Raw genomic sequence first — 25,677 nt, forward strand, 5'->3', positions numbered from 1 at the left:
TTGCATCCAGCAGCTGTCTTTGATCCCGCTGCATACCTTTTCAGTTGTTAAATTTCTCTCCTCGTCTCCAGAGCGAACCCCCAGGGAGTCGCCCCTCCACCTGGCCGTGCGGTGGGGTCTGTTTCGCTTGGCAGAGCTGCTGCTGTGTCAGCCGGGGGGTCTGATGGCGGTGAGTCTGCCAAACCAAGAGGGAGTGACGCCGCTGCAGCTAGCACAGACGGCGGCTAACACGGAGATCCTGGAGCTGCTCGCACAGTAAGGTGTCTGCTTGTACCTGCTCATGCTGGGTAGAGGGTCGCAGAACCCCTCCCAGCTGAGTACACACAATCAGAGCTGAGGGAACATGCAAACTCCTCACAGTGCTTTGGAATAGCAGTCAATGTGGGTCCATACATCTTAGCCATAAAAGGCCTGTTTGCAAGACCATCACCTGGCAGTGCTGTTAGACCATTGTTTATATATTATATGTTTTCTCAGAATATACCTTTGCAATGTTTTGTTTTTTTTAACTAACCCACCTGTTGTGATGCAGCCCGCCCAACCCCCTGGCCACGCCTCCTGCAGGTCTGTCTCAGGTGTGGGCAGACCGGTCCCGCTTGCTGAGGTTCTGCCACGATTCGGGCAACCTGACTCTGACTGTGCGGCAGAACCTTCGGTGGAGCTCGGAGGAGAGCCGGCACGCCGACATCCTGCTCCTCAGGGAGCGGCTCAGGGACCAGGACTTCCTCAGAGAGGTGACTTTGCGTTAACTGCATTTACTCGCGCTAGTGACCGGTACTGTAGGTTTACACGGGATACAAAATGACCCATTCAATTATGATCTGATATAAAGAAAAGAGATAAAACGGAAGTTTGTCTGGTGGCCCTCGGCCAATTAGCAGGATTTAGACATCTTCTTTCCTCCCACAGATCAAAGCTCTAAGGAGAGAGCACAGGGAGACTGTCTCAGGGAAGGAAAGGCCGGTGGATGATGCCAGAGACAACGGTATCAATCATACTTCCCTAATGTGTTTGAGAGGCTGGTTAACCTAAACATTCCTGTTTTCTCTTCTGCTTTGGTTGCCATGCTCTGCTTTTTGGGGGGTCTTGGTGGTTTGAGAATTGATACTTTGCACATTGACCGCTCTCCTGTGGGGACGTGAGGTATCGCAAGTCTAAAATCAAGAAGGTAGAGAAGAGGGAGAAAAAAAACAGATTCATTATGGAGTATCCAGGCTGTTCAGTTTACTGAAACGCTCTGCGATCGTAAGCAAGGAATCACATCTAATCTTTGATTTCAAGTGTGTGAATCACCGTGTTAATAGAGTGCAATGCAGTAGAGCAAGTGAGCTATGCTTTTGTAAGTAGTGCTGAAACTATTAGAGAACAACTCCAAAAACTCCAATTTGTTTTATTTTGGTAAATCTTATAGCTAAGTTGTACTAGGGAGGGCTGTAGATATTTACTTCCTAAACTTAAGGAAAGCCTTTGATCAGTTGAAGCATGAAAAGGTAATCAAAGCTTTCCCGCATAATGGATAAATTACACATTACAGACAGAAAGTTTGTCCTTCTACTGTATCCTATCAGCCCTATACTGATGACACCGTCATATATCTACATATATAGATATAAATCTAGGAGAACTATTAACTTTAATGGCCAATTGGTTTATAATAATACTCATTTTTAAACTTTTATTTATACAGCACCTTTCCAAACAGTTACAAAGTGCTTAGCAATACGCACACGAGTTGTACAAAATACAGTTTATAAAAGCAGTTTATAAAAAATAAGTTAAAATTTGTCAAATATATAAATAAGCCATCTGGCAAAAGCAAGTCTTTAGAAGAGATGTAAAAGAGGACACTGAATTTCACAGTTTGCAGGGAAGGGACTTCCACAATTTAGGGGCCCTGACTGCAAAGGCCCCGTCACCCAAACATGGCACTGTTAACGGGGCCCTGCCCGAAGATCTCAGGCGGCACTCAGACCCATGCGGGCTCAAGAGCTCACTGATGTAGGCAGGAGCGAGATTGTTCAGAGCCTTAAAAACAAGCAGTAAAATCTTAAAATCAATTCTAAAGCTCACAGGTAGCCAGTGCAGTTCACACCTCAATATCCACAAAACTGCGTGTGTCTTCTTTTAAGGTCTGGAAATAGAGATCCAGTAGGGAGTAGACTAGTAAGTAGGCCTGGGTTTAAACATTTAAGCATCTGTTTATATTGTATATGTATCTGTATAAAATACTGAATTAGCATAACCATTAATGAAATTGCATTGGTTCACCTTTGGATGGTGTTTAGGTTGTGTTTGGTCTTTTTTTTAATAATTACAAATGTAATTACAAGTAATGAGATATTACTGAGGATCAAAACAATATATAAAATAGGGTCGGTATCAGCAGATAGTGGACGATGATCCAATAATACGCATATTCACAGCATCATCCATAAGTGATCTTGTTGTTCATTCATACTCACGTGTCAGTAAATTGTCATGTGTGTAGCTTGCAAGGTCCCATTCTGTTTTTCATAAGTCTCTTGACTCGCAGGTCTTCTCCTTTCTCCATTATTGCTGTTGGCTTCCCTCCCAGCCTGTACGTCCTTTATGGGGCGCTGCCACTTCCCTCTCCCTCATTTATACGCCATCTTATATATTTTTATGTGACCCCCCAGGCTTCGGATCTCACCACCCAAACACTCTGTCCTACCTTGTTTGTCCTTTGATCTGGAATGCATGTGGTAGTTAAGTGTCACCAGTGGAGATCCAAACCACACATTAAACACTCCTCAGGTTATGTAAAAAGAAAATAGAATAAATAAAATCTGTGCCTTCTTGAGGCTCTTAAGTCTAATTCAATGGTGTTTTTCTTTCTTTCAGCATTGCATTCGGATATCAATAGAGCAGCTCTGGGGGAAACTGTGAGTATTACCAATGAGGACAGTAATGGAGTTTCCCTTCCCATAAAAGTGAGCAGAATATAGTTTCAACATACTGATCTCTCTTTCCCCAAAACGTTCCACATCAAGTGTGTGCACTTTAAACTATTTAGCGAAAATGGATAACCCTTGATATCTCATTTCCAGCTCTAAAAACTGCCACGGCTCCATTCACCCCTGTGAGCATCTGCATCAGCCAGTGGCCCCTCAATGCTTCACATTGTTCCACGCTTATTGTTTAGGTGTTGGAGTTGGCACCTCGTGCTGAAATGCCCCACTTTGTGAGCGCTCAAGTGTGTTCTTAGAGGCGTGTGTGCATAATCCTGGTCGTCCAATAGGACCTGCTTTATGCAATGCAGATGGCCACCTGGCCCTGTCACACAGCTAGGCACGAGCCACACGCTTGTGTTTTTGTACGTAGGTCCACTCTAGTTTTTTTGCAGTGATGTCTAGCTGTGGAAATGTGCGCCCTATTATCGGTGAACGGTCCTCTTGTTTCCTCAGGACCGCGAGGAGCCGCTGATGTTTTGTCTAAACGAAGAGGACGAGGATGAGGAGAAGGACGACCCGTCGCTGTTTGACTCTGGTAAGATATGTCTCTTTGAACGGCAGCCAGGTCATGTTCTCAGAACGTTGCCCTCCTGTTTTTAGATTTTCAATCGAGTCGTAACGCGGTGTAGATCATGTGTGTACGCACACTGAGACCAATCCATGTTGTTTTAGGTGCATTATATTCACAAGTGGCTTCCAATTATTACTACAGAAAAAAACCTGGAACCCCGAGTCTCGACCGTCCTCGCAGACCACATATCAGCTTCTCCCCACTCTCTAAAATGTGTTCACAGTGGTTGTACCAGAGGTCCTGGTAAAGCTCCGTGCAGAGAGCGGTCCTGACTCATCCCGCTCCTGCCGGCCGCGACACAAATGACTCCTGACTCGGCGGCCCGAAGGTGGCCTCGCTCTGATCCGGGGAAGGCTCGGAGAGCGGGAACATCCCGCGGTTTAATAATTGTCTCGTATCGCCGCAGACCGAGGCCATGGCGTAAGAATGCTGCGGTCTTCAGGCTTTTATAACACTTGGCACTGGACGTCTGCAATCTGAACTTCCTGCGGCTGGTGTCGTTTTCCATGATGTACGGTTTAGCCATGTTGGACTGTGCGTGTGTGTGTGTGTGTGTGTGTTGGCTGGTTGAGAATTTATTTAATTTTCTGGTCTTTGAAGATCACTTGCCTCTCAGCCCGACCGGTCCCCTTCAAACACTTTTTTGTGGCTGGGACAAATAATAGTGGTAACTTGAATCCTGTTTCCCCTTAGTGCCCTGACTCAGGATGATTAAGGCCTTATACATGTTATTCTTCTGGGATTACAATGCTTATTTTGAACCTCTGAGGAATTTCAACTCCTCATTAGACATTCCCAAGCTGTCGGGCATAACGAGTGACCGGCAGGTGTCTATTTATTTAATTTTTTTTAACAAAGAAGTGAAGCATGTCGTGCGATTCCAGTTCCTGTTATTATCACAGAGCTAATGCGTCATCGGATAGACAGACGTGGCTTCTGTAGCCAGAGCTTCAGCAAGGGATGAGGAATTTCAAGCGTAGCTGTCATGCACCCGCCCCCCATCATCTCTCGATGTCAGCTCTTTCCTCTCTCCAATTCATACGGTGGGACCGCAATTAAATACATTAGAGGCAAAGCAGGTTGCAGTGGCTTTTCAATGCCAGTGTGATGGTTTAAGCCTTTTTAAGAGTAAAATCTAAGTTCTGTCCCTCACTTGTGCCCTCCTAATGTGGAAATACCACACTTCCCCCCATACTCGTGTCCCCCTTCTGCTCTCCACGGAGGACAGCGAGCATGGAGGTTGGTGTTTTGTGTGTGTTTGAGGCGGGAGAGCGAGTGGGGAAGGCTGATCTGAAGGGGGCAAATAGGGAAGTAAAAAACGAAAACAGTTTGGCTGAATGCAGTTTTCCAGAAGCTTGTAGAGATCCCCTGGGACGGGGTAGCGAAGGTCTTTGTGAGTGATACCAGAGCGAGAGAAAGGGGTTTATGATATGGATAGTTTGGCCGCGTGACAACAGACAGCGAGCAGAACGCCGGGAACTCTAACAAGAGGCTAAGACCCCAAGCCGAGGGATCTAATGGGAGAACGGAAAAAAGGGATTAAAACCTCACACAGACACCCACAAAGGCAGCATTAATGCTCACCAGTACAGTGCCAACACCCCCTCCCCATGCACACACACACCCTCTCACACTCTCTCACTACTTTCTATAGTCTCAGTGTACCTACTACCCCCTCCCCCCTTTCACCCATATATATACGTATATATACTGCCTACAAAACCCCTCTCATCCCTTATTCTGCTCTTCCTTTTCCTTAAACCACATTCCTTCATTTGTGCGCGTTTATAAAAAGCCACGTTTGGCGTCTCTCCACGCGGCCATTGTGTGGTTGGTCTCTTAAAACTCACTTTTGTCACTTTTACCACCTCTAGCTGCACACTGACTGCTGCTGCAAACGGGGCACAGCACTCCTTCCAGTGAGGAGGGGGGCGACAAAAAGCGGTGGGGAAGAAGAGCTGTCTCCATGGAGAGACTGCTGACCTGGCATACCCCCCCCCCCCCCCCAAACCCCAATGCCCCTTTCCCACCCCCCCACAACTACAACCAACACGCGCTTCCTTCCCCCCCTGAGCCCTGAGCTTTGTCTTTGGCATGGACAGAGAGCAGGGCTCTCCTCGTTGGCACAGTGTGTGCAGTGTGCGGCTCGGCACAACCTGGCCGGGGTTAATGACCCCCCCCCCCCCCCCCCCCTCCGATGCGCTGTCTGCCCCCGTGTGTGTCTTCGCCGCAGACCGTGAAGTCACTCCCATGTTTGACTTGAGTCTCTCTCTCTCCCTCTTTCGGTCACTCTTTCCAGCAGTCGGTACACCCCCCCCCCCCCCCCCCCACCCCTGCTCCTGTCAGCGTGTGTTGATCTCCCTCCTCCCCCCTCTGTGTGTTGTGTGGAAGAGAAAGACTTAAGGGACCCAAGAGGTCCGGCGCCCATTTGAGGGGAGCAGTTGGAAAAGAAAGGGGCAGACAGAGAGAGAGAACTCCCCCGGCTCGGTCGTACAGTCGGTGCGGGGTTGTCGAGGGGGGAAGGGGAGGACTCTGGGGGGGGGGGGGGGGGGGGCAGACGAAGGGGAACATGCTGGCTCGCTCCTGAACTGTCAGAGCGTCTACAGCGGGGCTCCGGAGACAGAAAGGAGAGCGAGCGCAGCTACGTCGAGCTGCTGGGAAATGGACCAAGAGTGAGTTGCTGCTATATTCATCACCCGCCCGGAGGAGCTCCTCGAAGGTTCCTAAATCATGGATTCTGACTCGGACTCTCCGTTCAACTACTCCTGGCCCTCCTTTCCCAAGATGAGGATGCGCAAGAAAACAGGCAAAAAAGGTAACAGTGATGTTTTTTTCTGCTCCCGACTCGGCCGTCCTCATCAGTCGCCCTTTCACCTCCAGATGGTCAAATAACGTTCAGCTTTTACGTCCGTTCGGTGCCCCCTTTTCTCCACACATCACGTTACAGATGGCATATATGCTCGCCAGGGAACAATGCCGCTAAAATTAGACTGTTCCCATTACACATCGGCGCTCCGGACCCTGGGCCCCAGCCCGGAGTCTGCCAGTGATGTAACCTGATATGTGACAGTATGTTGGGGAATGTCAGACGTCCTCTTGAAGCTGATTGAGCGATTTCCGGGGCCCTTGAGGGTCCGCGGCCGCCACCGCGGTGTGTGTATGTGAATGGACCCGTGCAAGGAGCTGTGTCCTCGGGGGATTGACGAAAAAGGCGAATGTGGAGGCCCTGTGCTTAATCCTTGCCACTGATTGCCAGCGACGTGCCATCAGAGGTGAGGTCTCTGCATCCAAGTCTTTTTCTTGCCTCGTCATGTGAGAGCTGAGGCGGATCATCAGAATGGGGCCGGATTAAATGGGAATGGTTCTAACAGTTTATTGCGTTCGTGAAAGGGGCCGTTGGGGAGACAGGAAGATCAAGTTACCGCCATGGGTCATGGCCCGACTCGTTTAACCGGGAACCTCCGCCAGATTATCCGAAGTACCGACATCTGCTCCTTTTACACGGTGCTTTCTGTGCTGGCCGGGGGGTATATTCTATACTGGGTGGGACGATGCACTGGCCAAATGTGATTTCAGGTGTTGGAAAGCCACAGGTTTTTCCATTTGAGTTGACCTCTCCGGGAATCTTCTCACCTGAAGGTGAAGCCCTGAAACGTAAACGCGACAGGGAGCGCGCTGTGTGGTGCTTGGACTGTGTGGTGCTTGGACTGTGTGGTGCTTGGACTTCGTGGGACCGCAGGTGTCATGACTCAGAGTCTGGGTTTGTGGACTCTGGTGGACAGTTGTTTTAACGATTCCTAACGGCCCTCGATCCAAAAATAATGAGCTCTCGCCTGCTTCAAGGTAATAATAGCTCTTTGTTTTGGTTCCTTTACACTCAGCTTGTTATTTCTCTCTGCACCCAATTTCAAATTTCAATTCCAGCTCTCTCTGGAGTGACAGTAGTTTGGTGCGGTGCTTAAAAAGGGGACTTACATCATAAAACGTATAATAACCCCCCTTGTACTCATAATAAACAAGCCAACATCTTGAAATTTTAGTTGCTGTTGTTTTTAGCGGACTAGCGCCTGAGAAAGGGAGTGAAACCTTGAGAAAAGAGCCCTTGTGACAGCCCGCCTCCCCCACGCTCCATCCTGCCTCCCTGGATCTGCCTCTCCCGTGGGGTGCACGCGGGGTTGAAGGGTCACTCTCTGTGTTTAACTGCCCTGGTCTGGAAACCTGGCCCCTGACTGCTGCCTTTGTCTGGTTCTCTCTCCTTTCCCTCTGCGAGCTACTGTATAGCGTCGGCTCTATCGCTCACGGACATGCGGGTCCAACGCTCAGCTGCCCCGCATTCCTCAGAACCCCCTCTGAAAATGGCGACCCAGCTATAAAGACGGCCTCCCCCTGCGAGAAAGATTGATTTGACCAACCTGTTAGAAAGACGAGCTCCTCGCTCCTTTGTTATTCCCTCCAGTTAACTAATGTTAAACAGGGATGTACAGCAATGCTCACCGAGGCCATGTTTATGGATCAGAGGTGCGTGAGCGATTGGGACCTCCGGGGGGGGCCAGCTGTGGCTTTGGACCCGAACCCAGAAGCCTGACTATTAGGCCGTCAGCTTCCTTTAGTGGGTTCAAGTGCAACGGTGTCTGCTTTCAAAAAGCGGCTTGACCCGGGTCCATAGCCTGCCCTCGTCCCAGTCCCACTCGACTTCGGTGGAGATGGCCTGTCGTACAGCTCGTGTACAGTATGATGTTTTCATGTGGAACTGAGAGGATCCAGATGTTTGGTGAACAGCGACTACTTATAGTAACTACACCTTGAGGCTCTGCAGATGACTCCAGGATGGACGTGGGGTGGTTGGACTTTTTTGGCTCTTTGCATTATTCGTGGATGGAGCCGGACTCATCTGGCGTCCTCATCAATGTCTTCTTGACTCTTTTTGGCTCTCAGTTTTATGGCACTCACCGCCTGCAGGAAGCGCAGCTAATTTACTCTGCTACGATCGCCTCTGATCTGCGGCGCTGGGAATAGATGCCAGAACCGCGGCTTTGCCATCGGTTCAATATCTGCTGAATGAGTTTATGTGGAGTACAATGCCAAAGACATGTTTCTGCACCGTGGCGTTGTTTGAAGCGTGAGGTGAAACGGTCCCTGAGAACATAACACTGCCACGGCGCTAATGAGGTGGCCTCCTCTGGTTTGTGTGACAAGCGCTGCGCTACCACTTCTTCCCGGTATTGCACCGCGTCAGTTTCCTTGTAATTTGGTGAGGTCATTTTCTGTCTGCTGTTCATGAGCAGCCAGGTAGGAAAAGTATTCCGCTGTTCTTGACCCTTCACATGGCGTCATCTCCATCAACAGGCGGAGCTTGTCCAGTTGTCATGGAAACGTAGGTGTTCAAATTGTTCCCGCTGTTAAAACACCTTTTTTGTTGCTGGCTTTGCATTTGTGATCCATGGAATACCAAACCATCGTTTTCACTAGTTCTTCCTCCCACTTTGAAGCTTAGAAGCATTCAAATGGGCAGATTGCGTGCAGTAGTACCTGGTTATTCTCTTCTCGGTGCTCGGTATGAAGGAATTCATCGAATGGCCACTTGAAGCTGTGTAAGCATGTCAGTTGTCATGTATGAAATCACACACTTTGTATCAGAAGTGGATATGCAGTGATTGTGACATCCCCCGTTGGTTTGTGGACTGCTGTCCTGAAGCCAGTAAGTAAGCCGGTAGATTAAATGCCACTTCCGCATTGGCTTCATTCGTCGGAACATTTTCATATCATTTTAACAAAAACAATGGTCTCTAGGCGGCGTCACGGCCAAGATGGTGAAGACCGGGGCCTCAAAGGTAAACCTATGGCGGAGGTCCCAGAGGCCAAGTCCGTATTTTATACAGTGCACAGACGTGCAGTGTTTCAGCTGTGTGCACGTATACTGTATCGTGTGTTCATTGTGACCCGTCCACAGATTGTTTCACTGTTTAAGTGGTGAAGTAATGTTTCTTTACAACCGTCCCATCAAAGGTTGTTGTAGTGGCTCCGAGCGCGTTGCCTCTCTGTGTTTGTGCTGACCCGCAGCTGTTTTTTATATCCTGGAAAACTTTGTGTTTGTGGAGAAGTTGTGTTTAGTGCAGAACAGCCTGCCACTGTGTGTGTGTGTGTGTGTGTGTGTGTGTGTGTGTTCAGCGGCACCAGGCCTCTGCTCACAGGGACTCTACTGTGCTGGAAGGGGTTCCCCCTCCATGCCACTCTGTGCTCTCTGAGAGTTTCCACTCAGCCGGCTTATCGGAGGCAGGGTGGGGAGGCGCGCGCACACACGCCGCGCTCGCTGCTCCACGCTCGCTCCTTCACGTGCGCGTGTGTTTGTCCCGTTCAGACAAACAATCGTAAGGGACTCTTGCTCCTGAACAATGACGTGCAACCGCCCGGGACGTCGATGTCACTTCCGGTGTTTGTTAGGTGTTATTTGATGTTGCCGTGGAAACCAAATATAATGTTGAAAAATGTCTCTCTCGCTCTCTTTCTCTTTGTGTGTGGCACCCTCCCTTTTTTGAAGGACAAACCCAGTCCACACGGGAGAGCCAGGCCCAGTCTCCGACGCTGGCTGCTGCTGTCCGACTCTCAGCGATGATCCACGGCAAAGGCCGAGTGTTTGCCAACGCCATGCTGGTGGACCAGGTGAGACCGCCGCCGTGAGTGCTTCTCAATAAGTAGGTTATCTAACATTTAGTGATGAAAAGACTCTGCTCATGTTCCAGGTGGACGGCGCTGATATTAAATACCGGTCTCCGGGGGAGGAGGAGGAGGAGGAAGACGAGGTGAGCCCTGCGCCCAGTCTTGGCCGCCCGTGCTCCTTCTCCACGACTCCCCCCGCCTCGAGGAACCATGCCCAGGACCGCCACCCGCCCTCACCCCGCGGCGGGGAGAAGGGGATCCGAGGCCCTGAGATTCGCAAGGAGCCTTCCTGTCGCACGTCTCCCCCCTCTACCTTCACGTCCCACCCGTCTTTTCCTTCCTCCCCCCTGGTGTCCGCCTTCCGATTGTACGAGGGAGGGCAGAGGCGTCCTTGCCTGCCAGTTTCTCCTGCTTTGAACCGCAGAGGATACAGCTTGACCGAGGCGAGCCAGGGCCTGAGGTAGGACGCTATAACTGTTAACTATGTAAGAAAAGTATTTAACTGCAGAGCCTTTAACATGACGCCCTCACGACTCGGTTGAGTTTTTACACCTTGAAGTGGGTGAATAAACACGCCGCGTTGTGACCATGGGGACGTTTGGGGGAGTAGTAATAAAGTCAGTGCACCGATTTATAAACTTGTGTCAGTCACACATAGTCAGCGAGAGCATTTTGTTGACATTTCGTATGTGTAGTCAGAGAAGGTGGCAGGAAGCCCGCGCACAATTGAGCTGTTTGTGCGTTGAGGTCGTTGGACATTCCTCCCAGTTTCCTTAGAGATGCAGGATCCTCTTCATTAGCACGAAAAGGCAGAAAGATGCAACGTGTTAGCCTGTACACTCGGGGGCCACTTTATCAGGAACAGCTGTACAAACTATCAGCCAATGCAACTGCTCACCAGGGAAGTGGACTTTTTTTTTAGAGGGGTGTTAATTCAATGATGTGTCTTTCAACGAGGTCATCGTTCGCGGTGGTGTTGTGCCGTTTTAAAAGCATTTCTCTTCTGTAGTCCAGAATGAATAGACAAATGATGTAAGTCCTCCATTCCATCAAACGAAGGTGTTTTTGAAAGGAATCGGTTTGTTCCCAACCCTTGTGTGTTTGCAACAGTCCTAGCCTGGAGGGGGATAGTGGAGAGGAAGACATATTGGGACACTCCTACCCCTCGTCGTCTGTGAAGAAGCAGTCCATCCCGCGATCCAGCTCCAGAGAAGAGAGGGACTCTTTTGAGGCGTCACCAGACTTTAACCGCCTGCACTCCCCCCCCAAGGTACACCTTCAATTGACATGTTTCTCTGTCGTGTCGTTCTCTCATCCATACATCAGTTAAACCTTTGCTATTGTGTCAAGACTTAGTTAGTGCACCTACAAGCACATTAAAACACTAATAACCCTAAACTAAAAGTAAAGCACGTTGCTGCAAACACATAATGTGGACTCAAAGACAGAAAGGTTGAGTTTCCTGCTCCCAGAATTGAACCTGTGAACTTTCCGCTCTGCCTGATCCGTTTCCTTCTGATCCGCTTCCTCCACCCAGAGCCCTGAGGAAGCCGAGGTCCGCCTGCGCTCCTACTCTTTTTCCTCCCCCAAGGCCAAGCCGTCGCGCCCGCTGCTGAATCGAGACACCACCATCGCCGACCAGGCAGAAGGTGAGTAAACTTTGACCCCACCCCCCCCAGTTTTTGCCCCGCGACCTTGTGTGTTCCCCCGGGAGCCAGCTGAACGGCCACATGTGTCAGTGGCAGACAGGTGTCGTAAATCAACCGGCCCTCTGTGAAGTATGTGTGCGCGTTTAGCGTCGGCTCTGCTGTGCGGCGTTCAGGCTCCGCCCCCGTCCAAGTGGTGCGTTCTGCAGCAGTGGCCGCTCCCTGCGCCATCGCTCTCTAAACCCCCTCTCTCGTCTCAACCCCGTCAGTGAGCACAGGAACAGCTGGAAGCCGCCGGCGCATCTCTCCGCATGTCAATCAAGGCTCCCCAGCCCAGTGGGCCTCCGGCCCGAGGAAGTGTAAAGCACCTGTAGTTTAAAAAACTGCTGCCACTGAGTAATCGTATCTCCAACGTCCTGGAGAGATGAAGAAAATAAGCATCCGAGTAGTTCAAAATTGCCATAGTTGTTGTAGTCCATAGGTCCCAGTTGGTAACCCGTCGTGAACCTAAGAGGCTGAAAATCTAATCCTAGTGCGACGTTCGAGGCTTCCAAATAATCAGAAGATTGTAGTTTTTAGAGGTGAATACCCTCTAGAATTGGCATTTTTGATCCTTAGTTCAGATTGGAGATTGCTGCATATTTTGTTTCCAATTGATTCGCCTGAAGTTTCTATTGATTTCACACATTTCTTTGCAGAAATGTTTGTCATTGAGACCCCATCGTGCAGACCTTAATTTGTGGTAGGATTTAGTTTTTTGGAATATGCAATGCGAAAACCGCGGTCTGGGGCGCGAGGGGGGGGCAGATTCATTATTTAGATTCCTAATTCTGAGAAATGCTGAAAAATCAATAGCAGACTTTTTTCCAAAGCATGACGTCTTCAAAAGTCCCCTCATTTAAATGATATGACTATATTACACGTCTGGATCTTTAAGACTGCTTCTTCATTTATATACATATATTTCCCGAGGCTTTGGACAAATGCTCTCTGTGTACGTCTTTTGGATCTTCTGGAGGAGGAGCACATTTGTTGTTGTCCTCCTGGTTTTCCTTTTGGTTTTCTCTCGGGAGCCAAACTGTTGTGTGATGTTTTTAGGATTTTGCTGTTTCGCCCATTTCCTTCAGGGTGGTTTTGAACACACTGAACAAATATTTTTCGACTGAACTCATCTGCCTTTCACTGTTACTTTTTGTTCTTTACAGAGCAGAGAGCATTCAGCCTGACTGAGACCACCAAAGAAAAGAGGTAAAAACACCTCAAATAATTTTTTTTTCTGGATCAATTGCACCTTCTTGGGTCTCCAGTGTAGAAGGTGTGGTTCTACAAGGCCGAGGACACAACATGCTGTGATTGCAACCTCCAAATAATAAACATTCAGACTGTGCTGCACTTGATACCTTGGATACATCTTAGTCCATCTTCTAGATGTGATACAGAAATTGTAGCGTGTTGTAATATATGTTTTGGTGATTCATTTTTAACAGGCTCACTGAATTAACATTGGCTTTACGATCTCACCCTGTGGAACATCTTCACGTTTTGCCTCCATTTGTTTTCATCTCATAAAATCCCACAGTCCACCCTCATTTTGTTATTCATTTCACGTGGCCGCCTCGTACATATTTCGCCTGCTCACATGATAACCATGCATCGCTTGATGTTGAGGGAACATTTTTAGATGATCACATGAGGCAATTATCAGTACATATAAGTACATCATTGCATTATTGTATGATAATGTTATATCTCAGTATTCACAACACCAGCCTTATGAGACTTACTAACTAATATGTCAAAGTATCAGGATCCATCAAAATGTGGTCGTCGCCTCAATATGACAATACACCTGTTGTTGTCTAGATTAAACCCAGTAACCTTAAATGCCACACATTGATATTCACATCCATGGAAACGTTACAAGCCGGTCTGAGGTGTGTCGTGTCCACGCAGGCGTTTGGGTTTCCGTAAGCGGGCCCAGTCAGCGGAGGAGGAGAGCAGTGCATCGCTCCAACACCTAACCCTCACAGAGTTCCTCAAAGAGTATGTGTTCTCCAGAGCGGCCTCGCAGCCATGCATGTGTGGCTTAACTCACTCTAACCGCCCCGCCCCGGGGAAAAAAAACCACCCATTCCCCGACTCATCCATTAACCACACAGGTTCTTTTTCTGCAGTTGTATGCAATCTTTTCTTTTTGTTACTGCCGGTCACAGCATCTTTGATGTGCATGTTCCTCTTCTTTAACTTCTGTCGCCTCCTCATCTCGAATGCTTGATGGTCGAAGCATAAGTTGCTGCAAATAGCTGACACATTATCAATTGCATCTTGCCACGGTTGGCCTAAAAATAGCATCCCCTAGAGTCCATAGTGACTTCCAAGCATGCCAAGCATGTTGTTGAGAGAAATAGTGTGTGGACCAGGGTTCCTGGAAGACCGTCTGGACAATAGTTAATTTCAGCATGACACCAATGTACCTGATTATCCAGCTCTTAGTGTATGAGAAGTACTGGAACGTTACATGGTGCACCGTGAAGGCCGCTGACAGACGTGTTCATGCTGAAACAGGATTGAGGACGAGGAGTGGGACAAGTACATAATCCCCTCCAAGGTTGAGTCGGAGAAGTACAAAGTCAGCCGGACATTCAGCTTCCTCAAGAGCAGGATGTCCAGCACTCGCAACAAGACCAAGGTGAGCTAAGATGCCCCATCGCTGCATGTTTGAAATGTGTGCTGTGAGGAGGCTGGAAGGAGCTCCCCCAGTGAAAGCTTTACCACCTCGGCCACTCAGGCTCGGTCCGAATTCCTGCGCTGAGGAGCCCGTTGTCTGCGATGCGGTGCCTTTATTTGGAGAGGGAGGAAAAAGAAATTCCCCTCTCCTCCGGTCTTAGCAACGGGACGCAGTGAAAATATCCTCTTACATAACGTGCAGACCCCCCCCCCCGCCCCACACGCACACACGAACACAGCGAGAGGAACCAAAACACATTCCGTAGTACAAGCTCATCAAACATGTGCGCGTGTGTTCAAGAACATGCATGCACGCATGTGCAGCAGAACAAAGCACACCGAGTGTCACGGAACAAAACATGCACTTCAAGTTCACGAGTTCGATGAGAAAATAAACACGGCTCTATCGCACACGCACAGAGGACCCCCCCCGAGGATGAAGCACCACAACAGCAGCCGTCCCATTGGACTTTCACAAGGTAAACACGAGGCCTCACTCGGGGGGCCCCCTCATCCGTGACCAACTCCACTTTAGCAGGTGTGTTTGAGCAGCAGGAGGACCCGGTCGGGCCTCTTTGTGCCTGCTCACAATCTTGCTGTTTCCACTGCGGTGCACGCGGGCCGAATGAGTGCGCCTGTAAATGTTGCCCACCTGTGTTTCAGGTGAAGGGGAAAGAGGCAAAAGAAGGGAAGGAGAAGGCGGGCGCCACTAACGGACACCAGTTTGTCTCGGCGTCCCCCCCCAGTGCCGCTCTCTGTGTGGGCTGCGACAGGTCTGTTTCTGGGAAGGAGCTGCTGCAGTGCTCCAGTGAGTGTCGTCCTGTCATCGCAGTCGCTGTGTTTATGTTCCGTAGTGGCAGAACTTGTTTTAGGGTTTGTGTAAAAGCTCTTTACACGTGCCGCCTCGCTCTTATCCTGCAATTGGGAAAGGAGGAGGGCTGCTAAGCATCCACGTAGAGACACCGATTACAGAAATGTTGTTGTTTGGTTCGATACCAATCATTTGGTGAATCACTGGGATTTCATTTGTTTTTGTCCATAGACTGTTTCCTCAATGTGCACAAAAACTGTCGAGAGTCTGTGGCAGCCTGTGGCAAGGTAAACACCAACATCACACACTCCTCATGTCAAACCACCACCAACCCAAATACAATGTAGTATCTTTTTAAGACCATTTTAAGAATGTCTATCTTATGGGAAAGTCTTTCTCCACCATTTAAGGGCCACCATCAGTTATTCCTGTATTCTATAGCTTTACTCCATAAGGTCTTCTGTGGCTGAGGAGGAAAACTGCTTATCTCATATTGTGTTTGGAGACTAACAAAATAATGCTATAGATATCCATCCATCGTCAAACCGCTTATCCTGCACACAGGGTCGCGGGGGGGCTGGAGTCCATCCCAGCCAACTTCGGGCGAGAGACGGGCGAGAGACGGGGTTCACCCTGGACTGGTCGCCAGCCAATCGCAGGCGACCAGTCCTCTAGATATGATGACCATAATAATGGGTGTTGTTGGGTCTGGCTCAATTGGTGCTTGAATCACACTAAGGACTCAAAGTTAGAATACTGAAAATGTTCGGCCGATACTGCTTAACATCCCTGGAGAACCTGTTTACTAGATGACTGTATTTTGGAATAAAGGGGCGTCGGAAACAAAAGAGCGCATTCCCGTTCCGGCAAAACATTGGCCAAGCGAATTCTTTAAATAATTCAAATCATACGTGAACCATTGGCATGTAGGCAAAGAAAGAAATCCGCTTTTTTATTTCTCTTTGTGTCTTGGGGTCGATGTCACCAGAACAGTCTGTGAACGTCCTTGACCACCGGTGGAGAAAAGCTCCACTGGCTCCCTGAGCCAAACATCTGCCACTCTCAAGCTATTCAGACTCTGAAACCAATAAGTTCACGCAGGATCTGCAGACCTGTGGGCCCAGCGGCCTGAGGCGCGTGCCGCTCAGCTCCTCCCCGCCGCCCTTCCCCGTGTTCCATGACACACTCGCCTGTGCACTCTCATAAAGGCCAACCAAAATACATAAATCAGCGACAGGCTGAAAGGGAAGCGGGTACAACAGGAAGACTTAAATTCCACCAGTGGTGACAAAGGAACTCGCGGAATGTGTTTGAAGACGTCAAACCGGCGCCGGGTAACAACGCGCGTGACAAGGGTGGTCTTATTGTTTGTGCACCAGTCGGTGTTGAGTGAAATGGTCGCCCTGCTTCACGTTGTTCGCGTGGCTCGCAGTGATGTGATTATGTGTCTCCTCAGAAGCCGCAGGAGAGGAATGCGTTGCTGCTGAAAACCAAGACCATGTCTCTCCCACACAGTGAGTCAAATATTACAGCGTGCCCCCTCTCCTCCCCCCTTCCCATAGTGTGTGTCCTCCCTTGGTCTTTGATTAAGTTTTCACCTGTCCTCCCTTGTTTCCCCTGCTGTCATGTAAGGATCCCCTCCCCACTCTCCCCTGTGCATGTTGTTCTTTCCCTGGAAAAAAAGTTACATTTTAATCCGTCTCAGTGGGGGGCTCTGGTCTGGATTGTGTGTGTGTGTCTGTGTGTGTGTGTGTGTGTGCGTAGGCGCTGAACTCGAGTTGCCTACCTCGCACTGAGGGGAGCTTTTATTTCCCTGACGTGAAGCTCGGTACCGTCCGAGTGTTTGATGTCCGACGAGGATGTCGAGGTCAAACACGCTCAGCGTGCATTACGGCAACAAGTGTCCTGAACAATGAAAGCGTCCTCACAGCTTCATGGGGTCACCGCTCTCTGGGACGACATCAGCCAAGGGACAGCACGGATTATTCATCTGTGGAAGGAGAAAGTGTGACTAATTCCTCTTCCCTCTTCCTCTGTTGTCCCCAGACTCTGTGAAAGACAACTCTCCGTCCACATTCTGCTCCTCTGCTTCACTGCCCACGACGACCAGGGAGAAGAGAGAGACCGCAGGCCCTCTGTCCAAAAGCTTCTCCGTCTCCATAGACAGCAGGTAGGATGTATAAATGCATCCCTCAGGTGCTTCTAAATACATCATTCCAGTGGAAACACTGAACAGACGTAGTCCAGACCGGTTCTCAAATGCCGACGTGGATGTGACTGTAGCTCAATGCAAACGCTCGTTGTCATTTCTTCCTTTTTTTTCTTTGCATAATTCAAACAATACAAAATAAACAAACAATATAGAAACAAATGAATACATGCAGGAAGGAGGAGGGAAGAAGCAGGAAGAAGGAAAAAGCCTCCACCTATATACTATTCAAATATTTTACCAAATCACAAACATATGCACCAAAAGAAAAGGAAAGAATGAAAAAGAAAGTAATTGTGTTGCGCGTCTATGTGTGCATGTAACAGTAAGCATTGGCTTGGGAGGTTGGATTGTACCCTTGTGGTAATTCATAAGCAATGAATGTTCACGAAAACACCTCCTAACAAACTCACTTTGTCCCTGCAGGCGGCTGAGCGACGCGGGGGGGCTGGGCGGGGAGGGCGCCGTCACGGCTTGGACTAACGGCGCGCTGGCTGATGAGGGATCGCCGGCCACGGCGACTCCAACATCCAACGAGCTGCCGACCGCCACACCGGGTGAGAAAAAGAGCAGCTTGCTACGCGTTTCGTCAACATTGAGTTAATAATGATAATGCAGTAGTGGCCACATGCTATGAGTTTGTGGTTCACTCAGCCAAAGGCTGTACATCATTTATTTAAAAAAACAAAAGAAAGCATAAAGAATATCCTCTAACTGTCTCTCCAACACTGGTGCATGCTAGTCCACCTGCAACAAAAGACTACAAGCCACATTTTGAAGTAAGATGAACAAACAACATAACATAAAATAACATTTTCAGATTAAAATGTGCCATATTATAAACGTGTGTTTTTAGAAGGGATTTGAAAGATAGCTTAATTTTCTTGGATAAAAGTCAAAAAGTCATTTCCAAAGTGCAACCATGGGAGCCTGATCTAAATCCACCTTTTTAGTGCTTTAAACTCAATTGGTACAATCTTCCAATCAAATCTGAATCTTGCTGGCGGGAAGTTCAGATTTATGTACTCACGGGCCACTTTATTAGGTACACCTCGCTAATGAAACGTTGGACCCCCTTTGCCTTCAGAACTGTCTTTATTCTTTGTGGCATACTTTCAACAAGGTGTCAAAAACTCTCCTCAGAGATCTTGGTCCATGTTGACGTGATTGACAAATTGGTCGGTTGCACGTCTATGCTGCGAATCACCCGTTCCACCACATCCCAAAGAGTGTACGTGAGGTTTAGTGCCAGAAAAGAAGTTGAGCGACATCGCTTCTGGACAGGCTGGAGAGAGATAGATTTCGAAAGGAGAAAGACGTGGTGCACCGTTTCTGTCCCACACAGATGGCGTGGACGCTCCCTTGATGAGCGGCCTGTCCGCTGAGGAGCTGGGCCTGGAGGTGGAGTCCTGGAGTCTGGCGGTCAGCCCAGAGTTCTGCCGGCAGCACGACAGGCACACCATCAAACGGCAGGAAGTCATTTACGGTGGGACGATTCCTCTGAATGTAGCTTAGTGCGCCGTGTTTACTGAGTCAAACCTCAGCGGGTGGAGCCAAAGGATCACAGGACAACGATTTGCCTTTTTGTGATCCCTCCATCCACTATTCTGGCCCCTCCCACTTAGAGCTGATGCAGACGGAGCTGCACCACATCCAGACCCTGACAGTCATGTCGGGGGTGTTCCGGAGAGGCATGCTGGAGGAGCTGCAGCTCGACTGGGACTGCGTGGCTCGAATCTTCCCCTGCCTGGACCCCCTGCTGCTCTTTCACAAGAACCTCTTCGGAGCGCTGCTGGAGCGCCGGCAGGCCGCCGCCCACACCGACACGCCCGGCGATTACCTCATCCATCAGATTGGAGACATTCTGCTCCAGCAGGTCGGTTGGGACGGTTTCCCGCACACAAGCGGATAATGTATCCGTTCGCCCGCTCACGGCGCCTCTCGCTCAGTTCTCAGACGAATACGCCGAGGAGATGAAGCAGGTGTACGGAGAGTTCTGCAGCCATCACACCGAGGCCGTCAATGTCTTCAAAGAGCTGCAGCAGCAGAACAAAAAACTGCAAAACTTTGTCAAAGTAGGCACCTGCTTCCAGACCTCTTAAGCGCTTCCCAGTAGAATGTCTGTGTTTGACCAGGGACTCGTTCTCTTCACAGCAACAGAGCAACAACACTCTGGTGAGGCGGAGAGAGGTGCCAGAGTTCATCCTGCTGGTCACTCAGCGCATTACCAAGTACCCGGTGCTGCTGGAGAGGATACTACATTACACCCGGGGTACGTCAGCTCTCTGAACATCTTTTCGTAGTGTAAAATGTTCATATTTTGGCCATATTTTCTGTTTTCGTTTAAATATTTGGGATGGAAAGTACCACAGCGCAACTAGAGATTGTATTAACTAAAGAAAGAGATCATCTCCTGAGCTAAACAAAGTACTTACATAAAATATGCTTTTGCAAATGGAGACTGGCAATTTCATTTTGCTGGATGTTTGAAAGCAATTACCAATTAGCTAACTAAAGAGAATCAAGCCCCGTAGACTTTATTTGTAAGCAGCGGGCGGGTATTTCTTTATGAACCTGTGTAGCCTTGAATGCCCCTCGCCTTTCCCCTCTACAGAGGAAAGTCAGGAACACGCTGACCTGTCCAGGGCTCTAGCCCAGATCCGCAACATCATTGCCGCAGTGGACCTGACGGTGAATAGGCACGAGAGGTGTCAGGAGCTTCAGGAAGTGCTGGTGCGGCTGGAGAACAAGAGCTTCGCCAAGCTAAAGAACGACAAGGTGTTCCGCAAACAGGACCTGCACAGCCAGCACAGGGTTCTGCAGTATAAAGGGCTGGTCTACTGGAAAACCGCCACGGGACGGCTGAAAGGTGAGCGGCACGCCGTCTGGACCGCAGGATCTTTTGAGTTGAACCGAGCTCCAATCCAAACGTCTGTTGTCTTCCCTTTTCAGACACTCTGGCTCTCCTGCTCACTGACGTTCTGGTGTTCCTACAAGAGAAGGATCAACGCTTCGTGTTTGCTGCGGTGGTAAGAAGTCTTCGCAATCAAACCACTCATATTTCCCCATCCTATAAATCATCCACACCGGTTTAATCTGCTTCTTGTTTCAGGACCAGAAGCCACCTGTAATACCTTTGCAAAAGCTCATTGTTCGAGAAGTAGCCAACGAGGAGAGAGGGATGTTCCTCATCTCTGCCTCCTCGGTGGGACCGGAGATGTATGAAGTCCACACCAACACCCGAGACGAGAGGAACGCGTGGATGAGACACATACGACAGGCTGTGGAGAGGTGTGTGTCCACAGTGTTTGTCAGGGCTTCTTCTTAGTGAGTCTGCGTGTGTGCACGCCTAGTTCATTTAGGTTAGTGTGTCACCTAACCTACTGTTCTGCCCGGCAGTTGTCCCGAGGAAGAGGAGGAGGAGGAGCGAACTGCCGAGATTGAGGAGTCCAGGCGAGTGGCAGAGCTCAGAGTTCAGAAGATCTCCAAGTTCCAAGGTGAGAACATTTCCCCTGTCCACCGTCCCCCGGGAGACCCACCACCCTCCCCGGGTCCTGATGCCAGTGTTTGCTGTGTGCAGAGATGCTGTCGGGTCAAGACCAGCTAATTTGCAACAGCCTGGAGGAGAAGTTACAGCTCTATGCCGAGCTCACGGAGTTCACCCTCCGCTCTCCAGAACCCGTTCCACACCGCCACCTGGTGCTGGCGGACCCCGACGCCGAGACGCCGCGACAGGCCTCGGCACTGCTCATTGCGGCGCTCAGGGAAGGTGAGAGCGTTGCCCCTGGCCCCTGTTGATGTGAATGAACCTCGGTAACGACTTGTTAAAACGATCATTTAATTTAATACAGGCCTTCTAATTGTCTAAACATTGGCCTGCTCCTTGTAAAGTATCCTGCCTTATTGTGTGTTTAAGATCAGCGGCATGGCTTCCATGTTACACAAATAGCATCGATTACTTCCAACCCATTTATGTATTTTGGAGTTCAGGCCTTAGCTCGGATAAAAGAGGCGGATATCGTCACTGTGACGTTACCTATCCATTTGTGAATTGGTGTTTTAAAGGCTTGTTCGACATTTTTGCCGATGCCATCCTTTTTTTACAAGAAGGTGGAGCTTAGGACAACAATTCTCTGAATATGACATTTTTCAGGTGGCCAAAAGAGACAAGATAAGACAAAACTCTTGTGAGGGCATGCATGACTTTTAATCAAATGAGAGAAGCTCAAAAACAGATTTATTTGTTTTAATAAACTGTAGGTTTGTGTTCATGTGAAAATGAAACCTGCCAGAACACTCTCACAGGTTTTGCTCCTTCCGCAGCGGAGAACCTGATCTCCGTCCTGCAGAGTCGGGACGGCCTTACCGTAAAGAGTGCCGGCTACCCGGCCCAAGGACCAGAGTGCTGCGGCTACAACAGCCGGGGGAGCAGCGTGCACGAGTCTCCATCTGAGCGTGAGTCATTTTGGGACGCCCACGCGGCACCGCTCGGTCTTCACCGATGCAGGTGAACGTCGGCGTGACGTTTGCTTCTCGTTGCCACAGCGGATTACCTGAGCACTCTCAGCATAAGCTCCGCCTCTCCCGGGTCAGACGGCGAGCTGGCGGGGCTGGACGGCGCACTGTGGAGCCCGGCTGTAGAGCTGAGTAGAGGAGACGCCAAAGGGACGCTGTTGAAGGTTAAACCGCCGCGCCCCCCCCCCCCAACGAGCAATGATCAGTTAAACCTGCATTGTGACTTTCCCTGTAATAACACAGCCTTTCTGTAGGTGGCAGAGAGCGTTCAGAATCTGACTCAGCTCCTCTACAGTCTGCAGGTGAGGAAGGTCCCATGCGCTGGATGCACGGGGTGAGTGTCTGCAGGCTGATCACGTGTCTCCTCTCTGTGCTGGCAGGCTGCCGTGACCGTCCAGGACAGCTGCTATGAAGTCCAGAAGCTCCTCCTCCTGGAGGGAGAAAGACCTCAGCTCCATCTGGTATCGATCAAATGATATTCATACCAAAATGATATTTTCTTTACCACACGCATATCAGTGAGTTTTTTTAGGAGGAGCCTCTTTTTTGAAATGACGACAGGGTTTCCGTTGTCATCCAGGAGCAGGAGAAGCAGAAGAGTGTCGATAAGAAGAAAGAGGAAGTAGAGAAGAGGGGTTTAGAGAGGAAGAAAGAGGAGGTGGATGAGGTGCAGAAACTCCACGTGAAGCTCAAACAGGTGCAGCAGCGTTGGGACAAAGAGTGTCTGGCCAGAGACAAACGACAGGTAGGCCTCGTGCCGACACACTCACATTTGTCCCACTTATTCTGCCTCTGCTTGTAGATTTCACATCCAAATTCAAGCTGGCGCAGGTAGAGCGTCGACTAAGTAATTAACTAATAGAAACAGTGAGACGGTGTAAAAAGAGAAGACCTATGACCTGAGATGGGTTTACAGATCGTTGGTTTGTGCTGCTTGGATGTTCTAACTACCTTTTCCCTTTAACCACAGCTGGGAGTTATTGCTTTTTACTTATACCGCTACTTTTCCAAATATCTGCAACACAACTACAATACAACATTTCTGTCGGGTTTACTCTGTGAGAATCTAAAAACAGGATTATAATTGAACAAGAACCCTGCTGTTCTTTCTCACACTCTCACACAGTCACATCACAATTTGCATTTTTTCTTTGATATGAGTAGGAGACATTAAGGTGTGACTTTTTAAAGGCCTTGACCAGCTCAGTTTATTACGCTCTCCTTAGTATTACTAAGAAAGTATTAACATTTGTATAGAACCTTCCTTTATTGTCTAATAGTTTTTATTGTTTTTTACACTTGTGCATGTAGCTTCAGTCAAGTCAAGTCATTTTATTTTGTATAGCCCAGAATCGCAAATTACAAATTTGCCTCAGAGGGCTTTACAGTCTGTACACATACGACATCCTCTGCCCCGAAACCCACCATCGGCACAGGAAAAACTCCCCAAAAAATGAAAAAACCCTTACAAGAGGGAAAAAAGGGAAGAAACCTTAGGGAGATTGTCAGAGGAGGGATCCCACTCCCGGGATGGACAGACTACAATGGATGCCATGTGTACAGAATGAACAATGTATAATACATGCAATTCCTATGACAGAAATGATTCAAGTAATTGTGAGTAGTAAGCCAGGCGCACAGCAGGACCACTGCAGAGGCAACCACCATCAGATAGAACCACCATCCACAGAATCCTGTGGGGAGGGAGAGCACAGAGATTTTAGGAGAGGGTAATGTCGGTTTATGAGTAAAGTAATATGATTAATATCTAAAATAATGATGATGATGATGATGATGATGATGGCAGCAGCAGGCGTCAGCATGGCCACGGTAGGTGTCAGGACCAGGGTCCCGAAGGAACCACGATCTATGGAGACCTGATAGGGGCGAAAGCACAAAAAAAACTCCCGGAAAGAAGCTGAATTAGTCATGTGCATTAATAAAACTTGAATTATGGTAGAAAGAGAGCGTGAGAGAGGAGCTCGGTGTGTCCTAAGAATTCCCCCGGCATTCTAAGCCTATAGCAGCTTAACTAAGGGCTGGTCCGGACTAACCTGAGCCAGCCCTAACTATAGGCAGAATCAAAGAGGAACGTTTTAAGTTTTACTTTAAAAGAGCTGACCGAATCTGCCCCCCGGACTGAAAGTGGAACCTGGTTCCACAAAAGAGGAGCTTGATAACTGAAGGCTCTGGCCCCCAGCCTACTTTTTAAAACCATAGGAACAACAAGTAACCCAGCATCTATGGAGCGCAGTTGCCTTGTAGGGCAATACGGTGTTACAAGCTCTTGAAGATACAACGGTGCCTCACCAGCAAGTGCCTTGTAGGTGAGGAGAAGTACCTTAAAATCTATTCTTGATTTAACAGGGAGCCAGTGCAGAGAAGTTAATACAGGAGTGATATGATCCCTTTTCTTAGTTCTTGTTAATACACGTGCTGCAGCATTCTGAATCAGCTGGAGAGGCTTAAGAGATTTATAAGAGCATTAGGACATGAAATTAACGTGTGCAGAAGTGAAAGAGGTAGGGAAATAAAAGTCAGGCAGATTAATAACTACAAAGTACAAAAAATAGAAATAAAATCATGATAGCCTGTAATAATATGTATTTTTAGATATGATCAAATGTATAAAGCACTAAGTTGACCAGGACCCCCCCCCCCCCCACGATACCTCCCTTCCTACAAGATAGAACAACAATAGTAGGGAAAACACAAACATCGCGTGCAAGCAGGAACCAACCGTAATCAATCACACATAATAAAATGAACCCTCAAATAAGTTGTTTGGGTTGATCCATTAACCCTGCATATCTAACAAGAATATAAAGTTGCACTGATGGCTCTAACGACAGGAGATAAAGGATAAGCTTCATGTGAACAATGTCCCCAGTGCGAGCAGGAGAGTGTGCTGGAGCAGCGGGAGCACCGGTGCCTCCTAGAGGCCGAGCGGCTGCGCTGCGAGCGCGAGGAGCTGGAGGCTCAGCTGCTGGAGTACCAGCAGAACCTGGAGCGACTGAAAGCGGGCCAGAGGAGCGTGGAAAGGGAGAAGGAGAAGATCGAGGCCCAGCAGAGGCTGCTGCAGCGCTGGAGACACCACCGCCAGAGCAGCCTGCCCATGACCATACCGCTGGATGGGCACAAGGTGAAGGAAGAGAAGGAGAAGGTACGCGAATGAATGGAAGCTGAGGAATTACACACACAAACGTGTATCGTTTTGATGTCCCAGGTGTCCGGCCACAGCCGCTCGGGCAGCCTAGACGGCAACCTTTGTGTGTACGAGAACGAGGCCACCGTGCTCGCATGCCTCCAGCAGAGTCACCCCCCCCGCCGCCGCCCCGCTGGCGACAACCAGCAGCAGCATCTGCTCTCTGCCGCGTCAGGCAAGAACTGCGCCGCCAACCTGGGCCTCAGCGCCAGCCTGTACAACAGCCTCAACACCCTGCTGAGCCAGGCGCACGGCAAGCCGCCTGCGGATGGTCCCACGTGCCCCCGGCCCCTCAGCGGCAGGGTCAGCACCCAGCAGCACGTGACCCACAGCGGTAAGTGCGCTGATGCCCCCCCCCACCCCA

The 25,677-nt window shown here is 49.3% G+C and overlaps 1 protein-coding gene across 5 annotated transcripts in view; it reads left to right on the plus strand.

Annotated features, from left to right (window-relative positions):
• LOC120830412 (rho guanine nucleotide exchange factor 28) overlaps window positions 1–25,677 on the plus strand; it is a 34,176-nt gene that overhangs the window by 7,509 nt on the left and 990 nt on the right. The window contains exons 6-38 of one of the 5 annotated variants that reach the window (XM_040195044.2): window positions 72–255; window positions 533–734; window positions 910–985; window positions 2,863–2,903; window positions 3,426–3,507; window positions 10,082–10,203; window positions 10,284–10,660; window positions 11,311–11,470; window positions 11,738–11,849; window positions 13,052–13,094; window positions 13,800–13,889; window positions 14,412–14,535; window positions 15,237–15,381; window positions 15,616–15,671; window positions 16,841–16,898; window positions 17,431–17,554; window positions 18,020–18,150; window positions 18,939–19,079; window positions 19,219–19,469; window positions 19,543–19,668; window positions 19,748–19,865; window positions 20,208–20,462; window positions 20,546–20,622; window positions 20,706–20,884; window positions 20,993–21,090; window positions 21,174–21,362; window positions 21,917–22,048; window positions 22,139–22,272; window positions 22,363–22,410; window positions 22,489–22,569; window positions 22,689–22,853; window positions 24,999–25,250; window positions 25,335–25,647. In XM_040195044.2, coding sequence (XP_040050978.2) covers window positions 72–255; window positions 533–734; window positions 910–985; window positions 2,863–2,903; window positions 3,426–3,507; window positions 10,082–10,203; window positions 10,284–10,660; window positions 11,311–11,470; window positions 11,738–11,849; window positions 13,052–13,094; window positions 13,800–13,889; window positions 14,412–14,535; window positions 15,237–15,381; window positions 15,616–15,671; window positions 16,841–16,898; window positions 17,431–17,554; window positions 18,020–18,150; window positions 18,939–19,079; window positions 19,219–19,469; window positions 19,543–19,668; window positions 19,748–19,865; window positions 20,208–20,462; window positions 20,546–20,622; window positions 20,706–20,884; window positions 20,993–21,090; window positions 21,174–21,362; window positions 21,917–22,048; window positions 22,139–22,272; window positions 22,363–22,410; window positions 22,489–22,569; window positions 22,689–22,853; window positions 24,999–25,250; window positions 25,335–25,647 — 4,686 coding nt within the window. Of the gene's footprint in view, window positions 1–71; window positions 256–532; window positions 735–909; window positions 986–2,862; window positions 2,904–3,425; window positions 3,508–6,056; window positions 6,359–10,081; window positions 10,204–10,265; window positions 10,661–11,310; window positions 11,471–11,737; window positions 11,850–13,051; window positions 13,095–13,799; window positions 13,890–14,411; window positions 14,536–15,236; window positions 15,382–15,615; window positions 15,672–16,840; window positions 16,899–17,430; window positions 17,555–18,019; window positions 18,151–18,938; window positions 19,080–19,218; window positions 19,470–19,542; window positions 19,669–19,747; window positions 19,866–20,207; window positions 20,463–20,545; window positions 20,623–20,705; window positions 20,885–20,992; window positions 21,091–21,173; window positions 21,363–21,916; window positions 22,049–22,138; window positions 22,273–22,362; window positions 22,411–22,488; window positions 22,570–22,688; window positions 22,854–24,998; window positions 25,251–25,334; window positions 25,648–25,677 lie in introns of those variants that run through there. The other 4 variants (XM_078087023.1, XM_078087024.1, XM_040195046.2 and 1 more) reach the window with 4 other exon arrangements.

This window comes from Gasterosteus aculeatus, chromosome 13, assembly GCF_964276395.1.
Source record: "Gasterosteus aculeatus chromosome 13, fGasAcu3.hap1.1, whole genome shotgun sequence".
Classification (NCBI taxonomy): Eukaryota; Metazoa; Chordata; class Actinopteri; order Perciformes; family Gasterosteidae; genus Gasterosteus; species Gasterosteus aculeatus.